At 40.8% G+C, this 12,813-nt stretch overlaps 1 protein-coding gene across 1 annotated transcript in view; it reads right to left on the bottom strand.

Annotated features, from left to right (window-relative positions):
- Positions 1-12,221, bottom strand: part of slc30a2 (solute carrier family 30 member 2) — a gene marked incomplete at its 3' end in the record, with an annotated part of 23,494 nt that extends 11,273 nt beyond the window's left edge. Inside the window, exon 1 of the mRNA XM_079572786.1 lies at positions 12,054-12,221. Coding sequence (XP_079428912.1) covers positions 12,054-12,139 — 86 coding nt within the window. The 5' untranslated portion in view covers positions 12,140-12,221. The remainder of the gene's footprint in view (positions 1-12,053) is intronic.
- Between the last annotated feature and the right edge of the window lie 592 nt (positions 12,222-12,813).

The following is a 12,813-nucleotide window of genomic DNA, read 5'->3' as shown; positions in this document are numbered from 1 at the left end:
TGGGCGGGGCGGAATAAGGTGAACAGTTTATGCAACATGACATTTTATGCATTTTACCAGTTTATGCAAATTATGCAATTTGAACAGTTTATGCAATTTCTGCATTCGCTTCCCGCAATTCCACAGTCGCCATTGCGATTGAGAAAAACATTTCTCAATTTGCCTGAGTCCTAGAAAAACATTTCTAGTTTTTCTTGTAAAAGAAAGAAAAACTTTAGACAAAGAATATTTTTTCTTATTTTAAGAAGTGTGGAGCATGTTCTCCCCGTGTCTGTGTACGTTTCCCCTACCACTAAAAACATGTACAATAGGTGAATCCTCCAGCAGGTGATTCTGACCATCAGCCTGGCTCCACATCATGGAGACGGGTCTCCGGGCAATACTTTCCTTAAATATTAGTATTTATTAAGAACATTTTGCTCAAAAATGTGAGTAATTTAGAACATTTTACTTAAATCAAGCAACATTTAAGTAAAATATCCCACAATTTGTCACTAAATAAGAATGTTTTCCTTAACTTAAAGGACATTTTGCTTAATTCTAGCTATTTCTTTGCTTAAATTTAGTGTTTCTTTCTTGTTTTATGATAAGAAAAATATTCTAGAAATAAGAAATCTTAGCAAGAAAAAAATGCTGACACCATTGGCAGAATGTTTTCCTTAAAACAAGACGAAATGTCTTATTTTAAGATTATTGTCCTTGTTTTTAGTAGGCTACTTTTTGCAGTGTACAGAGATTATTGCACGTCATTATTGCACAGTCGGCCTCTTGTATTTGTGAAGGCTGTGAAGCACAAATGGCCTTTTATACAGTGAACAGCCGGGTCTCCATTTATTTCCATTGTCCCTGAAAGCACCGCTCTCACAAACAGACACGCGCCTCCAACCGACCGTGAAATCTACAACGTCCACAGACCCCTCACCCCCCCTCGTCACCCCCCCCCCTCCACCCCCCCATCGTCACCCCCCTCCCCCCCCCCTCCTCTCTCTGCTCTGAGGCCTTTCTTTCTTTCTCAGCTTTACAAATAGAAAAGGACAAGCCACTTATGTTTGAAAACAGTGGATCTCAGCCGTTTCACAACAGCAGAAGAGCTAAAGCTCAGGCACCACCTCGTAACTGTCCACCTCCAAGTCACTGGACCAGGACTGACCACGCCCTCAAAACTACAGCTGGAAATTGAGAAAAGAAAGAGTAGAGTTGAGATCAGGGGTCGGCAAGTGTTCTTGGCGGAGGCCGATTTTCTTGATTGTAAATAGACCGAGGGCCGAAGCTGCTGATTATTAGCACAAAGTAAAGCACAACACTGGAAACATGACCATCATGAGATAAATGACTTAAAATTGCTAAAATGAAAGTTCTTCTATGTTGAATTTGAGTCGGTTTGAACTAATTCTAGATACTATGGGCCAGATCTTGTGGTTCATAGCGCAGGCTGTAGAGCAGACGACTGCGCAGACGGGTGGAGCTCCTTACAATCTTCAGTGTCAGACCTGGCGCAAAAAGTGGGCAGGACGGGGGGGGGACAGACTCACATTGCGATGTTGTGGTGCCGCCCCCTCCCCATGCTTTCCCCAGACCTGCGGAAGGCGGTGGTTTACAGGGAGGGGTTCTCTTGTACACGCGTAACATGCTGATGCAGCGCAATGTTTAATAAAGATTAAAGAAATAAAACTGTCCCTCCGCTGCTGCAGCCGCTCACTGCAGATCCAAGGTGAGCGGGCGGGACAGAGAGGCCTCGCGCTGGACACCGTTCGAATGAGCAAAGTTACGAAATGTACAGGATTTAATTGATCAGAAACTGTCATATTGGAGGAGTTGCAGAGTTATGCAGCAGTTACAAGAAAACTGTAGCGTATTCTTGGATTCTTGGAGCGGCTGAATTGGGGAAAAAAAAAGTTGCTCTGCGCCCTGTAAAATGCGCTTCTTTCTTTTGGACTGAGCTGTGGCTCCACGAGGAGCATCATCAGGAGGTAAAGACTGACACACGATGGAAACGTCTCCTTAAAACTCAGATCAGACCTGGTGTTGTGGCACTTGAGGCACGTGTGGTTTATTTATGGAAACTGTTGTTGTTTTGGTGTTAGTGGTGTATGTGTTGATCTACTGTATCAAAGTAAACCCGTGCGTAACCGACGCTCAAACAGACTTTTCAAGGCAATTTCGCTTTTGTTTTCAAACTGACGTCGAGGAGAAGAAGACAAAGCAGCGCGATGTAAAGAGGAACATAATGTGAAGGTTTCCACAGAACAGCGGCTCCAAGTGCTGCTTGTAATGAACCAGCCTCAGTCGCCTCTTTTTCTTAAATAACGCCCTCTCCCTTGTGCCGCAGCCTTTAGCGCAAAATGCAAGATCGCGCGTGCACCACGTTGCGTTTAGAGTTGTGCACGGACTGAGCCAGTCACAAGATCTGGCCCAAAAGCTATAGCGCCAATGGAACAGGAATAAAACCCAACTTGAAATCAGACAAATAATTGTTTTTCACTTGATTTGACACAAAATTATTTGAATTAAGAGAATAACAACGACTAGAGGTTTTATCTCATCTAAAACCAGACCAAATCCACTCAAACTCAAATTATGTCATTTCTCCCTTAAAGGGGGGGTATTATGCAAAATGGACTTTTTCAAGCTTCACATCATGTTATTATGTAATTCCCTCATTAAAAACATGCCTGAAGTGTTGCCTTGGGACATTCACGTATTTCTGAGTAATCTGTAAAAACTCTGATGGCGGCCATTTTAGGGATAGGTTTGCCTGAGTCCTCCTAGGAACGCCCCCACCTCCTGGAGACGCCTCCGAGCTTTCATCACCAGCCGAGTAACCAACCACTGCTCCTCAGCAGAACCCCCTCCCCACTGATGCCACAGACAGCGTGTGGAGGGGGCGTGTCTAAAGGCTCAGAGGTTCTTAAAGAGACAGAGGCCTATTTCAAGACATTCACTACAGCCATTTTGAGAGAGACATTTTATACAAGGCAGTTATTCTAATTTACTGCATTTACAGACCAACAGAAGGTTTGTCATCATTGTAGTGAGCTATAGACTGGTGCTATGTGATTGAAAAAAGCAGAATACTCTCTCCCTCTTTAAAATGATGCACTTCTTTCTATTGCCAGTGTTGTACATAATATATGACTGGGTGCATTGACAGTATTTCTACCTTTGTTTCTCCCATTTAACTCTAATAATGTTAAAAGTACTCTCTGATTTGTGTAATAATGTTTCTCAAAATCATCTTGAGGGCCAGAGGTTCTGTGCTGGAGGGCCGGATTTGGCCCTCGGGCCTGACGTTGCCTACCCCTGGTTTAGATGTCATGTCTTCCCTCTCAGACTCTTTTTTAAAATCATCACTGTGAGCAGCGGCTCCAGAGAACTTGACACGCCGCCATGTTTGCTGATGAATCGACTGTTCCGTCGGTTCTGAACGAGCGTCGATCGTCACGTCTATAACTCTTCTTTCTCATCGTGTACAAGGTCGTTTAATGTCAAATGTTTTATTAATAATGTACAGAGTCTTTCAATCACAGGGTCTTGTTATGACCGAGAAGTGAAGGCGAACTGCAAACATAATAATTATTATTACATTATTGACCTGACAAGATTCATATCATTATTATGACATTTGGATCCACCCTCACGGACTTGGGATCTCTACAAAATGATTGAAATCGAACCGGCAACCTTTCGGAACGCTGCAACAAGCATCACAATCTTTTTTTCAAGGAATAAAAACAAACAAAAAGCAGTAAAATATAAAATCGGATGGGGGAAAAAAAACAGCACAATGCACACACACACATGCAACTGTGAAGCACTTTGAATTGCCTCGTGTATGAATTGTGCTCTACAAATAAACTTGCCTTGCCTTGCCTTGCATTTATGACTGAATTTGTTACATTTGTGAACGGTTTCCATCTTGTCAGGCTAATCCTTCCTACATTGTTGATGAAGGGCTAATGCTAACCATGATAGCATAAAATCTACAGAGTAAAAAGTGCTCATTTATTCTGAGCGGTGGAATCAGGTGTTTGTTAAATCCTGCTGTAGCTGCTACGACTTTGCCTCATTTTAAACACGTTGAGAAGCGTCAGCGTCTTCCCTGCCCACACTGGTCGTCCCACACTGGTCGTCCCACACTGGTCGTCTCACACTGGTCGTCTCGGGTGATTCGTGGCTTTATGAAAACGATCATTGGTCCATAACTGTCAGCGCGGCCGCTCCTTTAGCGCCGTAAATCCAACTTAACCCTAAACACGTCGCTCCACCCGCCATCGCTGAAATGATTCACACACACAGATACACACACACACACACACACACACACACACACACACACACACACACACACACACACACACACACACACACACACACACACACACACACATACGCACACTCTTGTGCTCCTATCATAGTGAGGACATGCATAGACATATTGTATTACCCAGACCCTAATCCTGAACCCTAAACCCCTAACCTTAACCTTAATTCTAAACTTAACCACTTAATCCACTTTGATTCTGGTGAAGCTTCACAAACTTCCATCAGAGACAGTCACAGAAAAACACTATTTTGGTGAAAGTCGCCGAATCACGGAGAGAAAAAACAACTTCTGACGAGTGGCCTCTTCTTTAGGAAGGTTGAACAAAGTCGTCGTAGCCAAACATGCTTCTTTTTCTCCGTGACATTATCGTTAGGTAAGAAGAAAGAACAAGCGTGTCCAGAGTAGGTTGTAAAGAGCTCCTTCTTCACAACTATATAGATTTATTTATTTTTGTCTTACGATAGAAATAATGAAAGAGCTGCTTTATAAATTAAAATCAGGCCGTAAGGTGTTACATCACAGACGTCGAGCTCTTCCGTTCTGCTCTGACGTCAGAGTCATAACTCAGTGGTTTTCCAGCAGAGGCGGAGCAGCTGCTCAGAGCAGGATTCAGGAGGATTCAGGAGGATTCAGGAGGATTGTTTAGAACTATGTGAATGAAGCCAAAAACACTCTGGGGTGTTTTTGAGAAGGAAATAACAACAGGGTTAAAAGCTCCAAAAAGTCGATTTTGCCTGATGTAGGTCCTTTAAAAGATATCATCAAAATTGAAAATAAATCTTTCATTTGTTTTTACAGAAAGTACAGAGTGTTTCCAACGGTCGAGTAGTTAAAACTCCAGCATGGCTTTACCCAAATCTACGGGCGTCTTGAAAAAAGTGTCAAAATAGCGACAAGAAAGTGGTGAAAAAGCATAAAAACCACGTCAAAAATAGCGCCAGGTTTCGGGTTAGTTTGGATTCGTTTAAGTGTCGTCCGGGGAGGTGATGTCATTTCCTGTGCAGGGGCGGAGCTCCACTGATCACGGCCCCGCCCTCGGCCGCGTTCAGACCTTTCTAGAACCCGAAGTTTTAGATTCTCTGATTTCTGAAGAGAATGTAAACGCATCCGATCTGATTCATCCAGTTCAGAAAATGTCAGAAAACAAATGTTGAAAATGAAAATAGTTTCTCTTCACTTCCTCGTTACTGGAAAAAGTGGTTTTCACAACTTGGAGGAGCATCGGGTCATTTATCGAGCTTATAACTTTAGTATCAGCGCCCTAAATGAGAAATGTGTTGTTTCTTTAACCTCTTCACTCCCGCCTGAAGCGAGAGCATTTTCTCCAGTTCAGCTTTACCCAAATCCTGAAGGCCAGTGTAACGCCTCATTTGAAAGCTAAGATCTACAAAACTCATCTAAATGGACCTTTTTCCTCACGTCAACAGATTTTTTTCCATCATTTTTCTGGGGTATTTAACTCATTTTTGTCACATTTTTGTCTTTTTTTTTGTCTTTTTCCGTCAATTTTTTGTCACTTTTTGGTAATTTTTTGTAAATGTTTTGTCACATTTTTGTCATTTTTGTGTCTTTTTTTTTGTCATTTTTTGTCAAATTTTTATCACATTTTTTGTCAATTTTTTGTGACATTTTTGTGACATTTTTGGCACTTTATCATTTTTTCGTCACATTTTTTGTCATTTTTTGTCATTTTTTCGTCACATTTTTTGTCATTTTTTGTCATTTTTTTGTCACATTTTTTCGTCACATTTTTTTGTCATTTTTTGTCAAATTTTTATCACATTTTTGTCATTTTTGTGACATTTTTGTCATTTTTTCGTCACATTTTTTTACATTTTTTGGGACATTTGTCATTTTTTTGTCACATTTTTTTACATTTTTTGGGACATTTGTCATTTTTTTGTCACATTTTCCTTTCCGTCTCAGTTCTGTCGCTATTTTCACACCTTTTTTCCAGAAGCTTTTGGATTGGGGTAAAGCCAGATTGGAGAAAATGTGCTCGGTTCAGGTGGGAGTTAAGGGGTTAAGTTTCTACAAAGACCCCCCCCCCCCCCTCGTGGTCAGTGTAATCAGCTCAGATTTACAGAGTAAGTGCTGCCCCGTCTAACGACCTCAGGTTTTCAGCTTTAGTTCAATGAAGCGCCGCCGCGGGACATTTGTCAGGATCTGTCCCCGGGGCGGCCGAGCGAGGAACCAATTAGCCTCTCGCTTAAAAACAACCCGGAGGACGGCCACAGATAAACACAGTGTCGCTTTGAGCCCACACGATTACAGTCAGCCTTTCTACAAACCCATCATTTACTAAGATTTCCTCGGGATCTGGCGGCTCATTTGAAAGCTAAGACCTGGTTTCTGAACATATGCGTACGATCTGTGTGTGGAACTGGTCCAACTGGTACCGGGGGGGACTTGGATTGACCTCAGATTAAAGCAGGACTAAGTAACTCGTGCCCCTAGAGGCTGTAAGCGTAACTGCAGGTGTCGTACATGTTGTGTTTTTTACTCTTTAATTGTCTTGGAGAGTAAATCCTACACTGACAGGAAAGACAAAGGGACAGAGGGATATTGTTCATCCAGTTACACAATGGAGATCAGCTTTTTCAGTAAATACTGTTTAACCTCTTAGCATTTTCTCCAGTTCAGCTTTACCCAAATCCTGTAGGCCAGTGTAACGCCTCATTTGAAAGCTAAGATCTACAAAACTCATTTAAATGGATCTTTTTCCTCACCTCAGCAGATTTTTTTTCCATCATTTTTTTTGTGGGTATTCAACTCATTTTTGTCATTTTTTTGGTCATTTTTCCGTCAATTTTTTTGTCAGTTTTTGTAAATGTTTTGTCACTTTTTCATCAATTTTCGTCATTTTTTTGTCCATTTTTTTTTTACTCACATTTTTGTCACTTTTTTGTCATTTTTTTGGTCATTTTTTTTGTCATTTTTTTGGTCATTTTTTTGTCATTTTTTGTCAAATTTTTATCACATTTTTGTCATTTTTTTCTTCCATTTTTTTGTAACATTTTTGTGACATTTTAGGCACTTTTTCATCAATTTTTGTCATTTTTTTAATCAATTTAAAAAAAAATAATTGTGACATTTTTGTCACATTTGTCATTTTTTTTGTCAAAATTGTGTCATTTCCATCATTGTTTTCGTCTCAGTTTTGTTGATATTTTCACAGCTTTTTCCAGAAGCTTTTGGGGTAAAACCAAACTGGAGAAAATGTGCTCGGTTCAGGCGGGAGTTAAGGAGTTAAGGGGTTAAGTGGCGCTAGCCCGCAGTTAGCTTTGCCCGTTAGCCTGTTAGCTTCTTCTTCATGATTCCATTAGTGTGTATTGGTGACTCTGACCCGGTGGCAGTCAAGTTGCAATTATGGTTTTCTGGCCAGAGACACCAGGGGGAGATGAAAGACACACTTGTATTACCCCCAGAGGGACGACGGCAGGGGAGGCAAGTTTGTGTCGTGGAAGCCGATTTTCATCATCGCCAAAACACCCAACGGCCGAACCTCTACATAAAAGCCTAAAGTAAAGAACTATTTTCTGCAAATGCCAATGTTTCACATCAGTGGTTCCCAAGGGCTCTGGGACCAACCATTATGTGTCATTGTGGTCATACCGCCTTTGTGATGCCCAATCCCGTCAGACCTTGGAAGCTCAGCAGGGAAGGGCCTGGTCAGTACTTGGATGGGAGACCGTTTAGTAACACCAGGAAGCCTAGCGAATGTAGTGAGTGAGTGAGTGGTTGGTGGTGGTCGGAGGGGCCGATGGCGCAGACTGGTTGCCTCGCTTCCGTCAGTCTACCCCAGGGCAGCTGTGGCTACAATAGTAGCTTACCACCACCAAGCATGGCGTGAATGAATAATGCAATGTAAAGCGTCTTTGAGTGTCCAGAAAAGCGCTATATAAAACCAATGCATCATTATTATTATTATTATTACCGAGGACCCAAATAAAACAAAATATTGTCATATATCGTAAAAAATATTATATTTTCCACACACGTTTTTGTTGAACAAGCAGTAGAAGTCCCAGTAAGACTGAAATTAAGATCAAAACAACCCAATAACATTCATTTTAAAGGAATAGGCCACCGTTTTTACATACTAAAATATGTTCTTACCTCACTTTAGACGTGTTAATATATCCCCGTCTGGTCTTTGTCCGTGCGCTCTGTCACGCAAACGGAGCACATACGCAGCCTCTCCCACATGTCCGCGCAGTAACTCCTAAAGGTTATTGACGGAAGTGAGCGGGGGGAAGTCTTTAGGAGTTACTACGCGGACGCTGTGCTCCTCGTATCATTACGCCTCACAATATAGTCCCCCTTTTTATTTGCTTATAAAATCGACATGTTACATTTCTGTGTAAATATACTTCGCATGAAAACACTTCACGTAACTTTATTTAAATAGGGAACACGTGGAAGAGCTTGGTAGCTTCTATCGTGAGCTTTTTTGGAGCTATGTGACACGTGGGAGAGGCTGCGTATGTGCTCCGTTTGCCTGGCAGAGCGCACGGACAAAGACCAGACGGGGATATATTAACTCGGCTAAAGCGAGCTAAGAACATATTTTAGTATGTAAAAACGGTGGCCTATTCCTTTAACAGACAGAGAACACAAGTTCCCTCGAGACCCACTGAAAATGGCTCCATGACCCACTTTTGGGCCTCGACCCACCAGTTGAGAATCACTGTTTAACATTATATACAGTATGACCAAGCAGGATGTTCTGACAGGACATGTTTAAAACACTGACACTATTTCTCGTACTAACAGGTATTTGATCTCTTATTTGCATTGTAATATTTCACATAATCATCTTGGGGGCCACAGGTTCTGTGCTGGAGGGCTGGATTTGGCCCCCGGGCCTGACGTTGCCCAGAGCCGTGGGAAGATATTTTAGTCAGGGGGTGCTGAGGGACAAAATTTACCCCCAAAATACTTTTTCGGTGCATAATACCTACAAAACTAAATTGATCTTTTTACTCACATCAGATTTTTTTTCATCACTTTTTGTGTTGGGCAGTCGTCTCATTTATGTCACTTTTTCGTCCATTTTTTCTCAATTTTTCGTCAAATTTTTCTCACTTTTTTGTCACTTTTTCGTCAATGTTTTCTCACTTTCGTCACATTTTAATCCTTGTTTTCGTCTCAGTTTTGTTGCTATTTTCACAGCTTTTTTCCAGAAGCTTTTGGATTGGGGTAAAGCCAAACTGGAGAAAATGTGCTCGGTTCAGGTGGGAGTTAAGGGGTTAATATTGCCTGCAGTTCACAAACTATCCACCAGAGGGTGCTGCAGCGCCCTCAGCACCCTGGGCTCCCACGGCCTTGACGTTGCCTTCCCCTGGACTACGGGAAGGATTTATTAAGGTGAACACGTTACTTAGTTCTGCTTTAACATTAGGGCAGCACAATATATCGCAAAATAGCCATAATAACAACATCACTTAAGTTTATGTCTGACGGAGAATCAGATTTTGAGTTTCTTGCGATTTGTGTTGAATTTGAACGGACCATATATCGTTCAATCAATATAGTTATCGTGATATTGCACATTTCCTGTCTTTTTTGCCTGGTAAATGATCTTAAAACACAGACGGCATTATCGCAGCTCAAACGAAATCACACTTTTTATGTCGTGAACAATGACATGGATTAATCCTGTCACCACGAGCTGCGAGAGCGTTGTTAAAAGCTTCGTTGATGCTTCAGAACGTGTTTAAAATGCGCAAAACTCAATCTGCATTTTTACAGATCATTTGAGAATCTAATCACAATAGTCAGAAAAAAAATCGCAATTATGGACCTCGTTTACCTCGTGCGTCTTTAACACTAATCCAGTGATGATCCATTACTTTAACCCCTTAACTCCCACCTGAACGGAGCACATTTTCTCCAGTTTGGCTTTACCCCAATCCAAAAGCTTCTGGAAAAAAGGTGGGAAAATAGCGACAGAACTGAGATGAAAACAGTGATGAAGATGTGACGAAAAAGTGAGAAAACTTTGACAAAAATGTGACAAAAAAATGACAAAAAATAGATTAAAAAAAGACAAAAAATGTGACAAAAAATGGAATAAAAAAGACAAAAAAATGACAAAAAATAGATTAAAAAAGACAACAAATGTGACAAAAATGTGACAAAAAATTGATTAAAAATTGATTAAAAAAGACAAAAAATGTGACAAAAAATGGAATAAAAAAAGACAAAAAATGTGACAAAGATGTGACAAAAAATTGATTAAAAATTGATTAAAAAAGACAAAAAATGTGACAAAAAATGGAATAAAAAAAGACAAAAAATGTGACAAAGATGTGACAAAAAATTGATTAAAAATTGATTAAAAAAGACAAAAAATGACAAAAAACAAAAAATGACAAAAAAAGACCCAAAAAAAAGACAAAAAATTGATTTTAAAAAAATGACAAGAAAGTTACAAAATGAGTTGAATGCCCCCTCCCCCCCAAAAAAAAGATGGAAAAAAATCTGATGACGTGTAGATCTTAGCTTTCAAATGAGGTGTTACACTGGCCTACAGGATTTGGGTAAAGCTAAACTGGAGAAAATGCTCTCGGTTCAGGCGGGAGTTAAGAGATGTGTGTTTATGAAAAGAAAAAAAACAAATTCACACCAAGCAGCGTTGCATCGAGACGCCTCCATAGAACATTCATCTTTTTTTTTGTCATATCTTATTTTTAATGCCATAATGTGTTTTCACATGATCTCTAGAAGGATAAATGTACAAAAAACGCGTTTCTCCAGTAGGCACTATTTTTATATTTAAAAACACCATGTACCTGTTACTAGAGGATTTCTCTTCACTTCTCTGATTGTAATGATGTAAATTATAGGCCCATTAGAATTACAATTAGAATGCTTTCTTACTGTTTTTATTTATTTTTATTTTTATTTATTTGTATCTATTTTTTATCTTTATCTATTTTTCAATTTTGAAAAATGTTGTCAATGTAATCAATGTAATTCATGTAAACCATGTAATGCATAATTTGGGGAGGTGGTGGGTCTTATGGGGAGCATACTTGTTGTCTTGTTGAGTTTGGTCTTGTTTTGTATTATCTTTCTTTTTACATGTGTTGTGTTGTCGTATGTTGTCAGGTGTTGTCGTGCACTGTCATGCCTTGTGCATGTGTGGATCTTATCATTTTCAATCAGTGATTGAAAGGATCCCCTCGAAAATGAGATGGCACATCTCAAGGGGCTATCCAAAATAAGAATAAAGCATGATAAAGACATTTTCGTTTTGTTTTTGACTCCATAAAAGACGCCCCTGATCATCTGTTGTCGATGAAATAGTGAGTATTTATTTATTTCCTCATTCACTGCATTAGATCAAAACTACTGCAGCTCAAGTAACTGAACAAACAAAGAAAATCAGCGCATTTGTTCTAAATCCCAACGGTGATTTCTGTTTTTTTTTAATTTTCAGTTTTATTAGCCAAACGTTATAACCCTCCTATAAACTGAAGCATTTCATTTACTGATTTAACTTTGAACAAACACATTCTGCCTGTGTTTCCCCGCGTTCCCGCCACTGCGTAAATCAAATGGATCGAAAAGCGCGTTTCAAATCCTTTTCCTGGATCAGTTCTGCGCAGAGAAAACTTGACCTGCGGGTTTCCCACTGCGGCATTTTTTTTATTAGTTACTAAAATCTGCTAAAAATGGATTAAAAGAAAAAGACTAATGGTGTGAGTAAACATGAGCTGACCTTTGCAGTTTTAAGGAGTACATCTTCGCAGCCTGCTCGTGGATCAGGTGCGACTTCTCGGTTCCGTTCGTGCTCGTGGTATCCATTTAGTCCAGCGCTTTTTTGAATTATTTCTTCTCCTGCGAAAGTATTAAATAAATTCTCTTCACAAAAATCCGACAGTCAACTTAAAAAAGGCGGGGTATGTGGAAAGTCTCCATCTCCATCTCCATCAGCGGCTCGTCTGCGGAGGTCCGGCCGGGGGAAGGCGCTCTGTTCTCGGTGTAGCTGGGGCGGAGGGGTCTGCGGAGCTGTGGCCCGGACAGGAGGAGGTCTGCGGCGGACTGGGACAGCGGAGCGGCAGCGGAGCCCCGTGAGGAGAAGGGAGGGGGGAGGGAGGGGGGAGAGACTGCGGCGACGTCCTGTGCGTAATGTGCGTAAAATGTGCCCAATGCGCGGGTTTTCAGGACGCGCGTGATCTTCACAGGAGGAAGAAACCAACGGGCAAACATGGTAAGTTTCTGCTGTTGGTTTGTTCGGGTTTGGGACGTGCAGGATTTTGCAGTGATGGAAAGTAACTAAGTAAAAAGTACAAATCCTGTAGGTACTTTTACTTTGCTCAGGTTTATGATGAATACTTTAGAGCCTTTCCCTCACGGTGGCCTTTAATTACCCAGAATCAATTGTTTCGGGGTTTCTGGACAGTTTCTGGTACGAAACCCAAAAAAACACATGATACTTGTATTTTTTGTATTTATTTTAACCTCTTAACTCCCGCCTG

The sequence above is a fragment of the Gobius niger genome, assembly GCF_951799975.1.
Source record: "Gobius niger genome assembly, chromosome: 15".
NCBI lineage: Eukaryota > Metazoa > Chordata > Actinopteri > Gobiiformes > Gobiidae > Gobius > Gobius niger.
The sequence above is the reverse complement of the archived record's forward strand: the minus strand, read 5'-3'. Positions and strand labels throughout refer to the sequence as shown.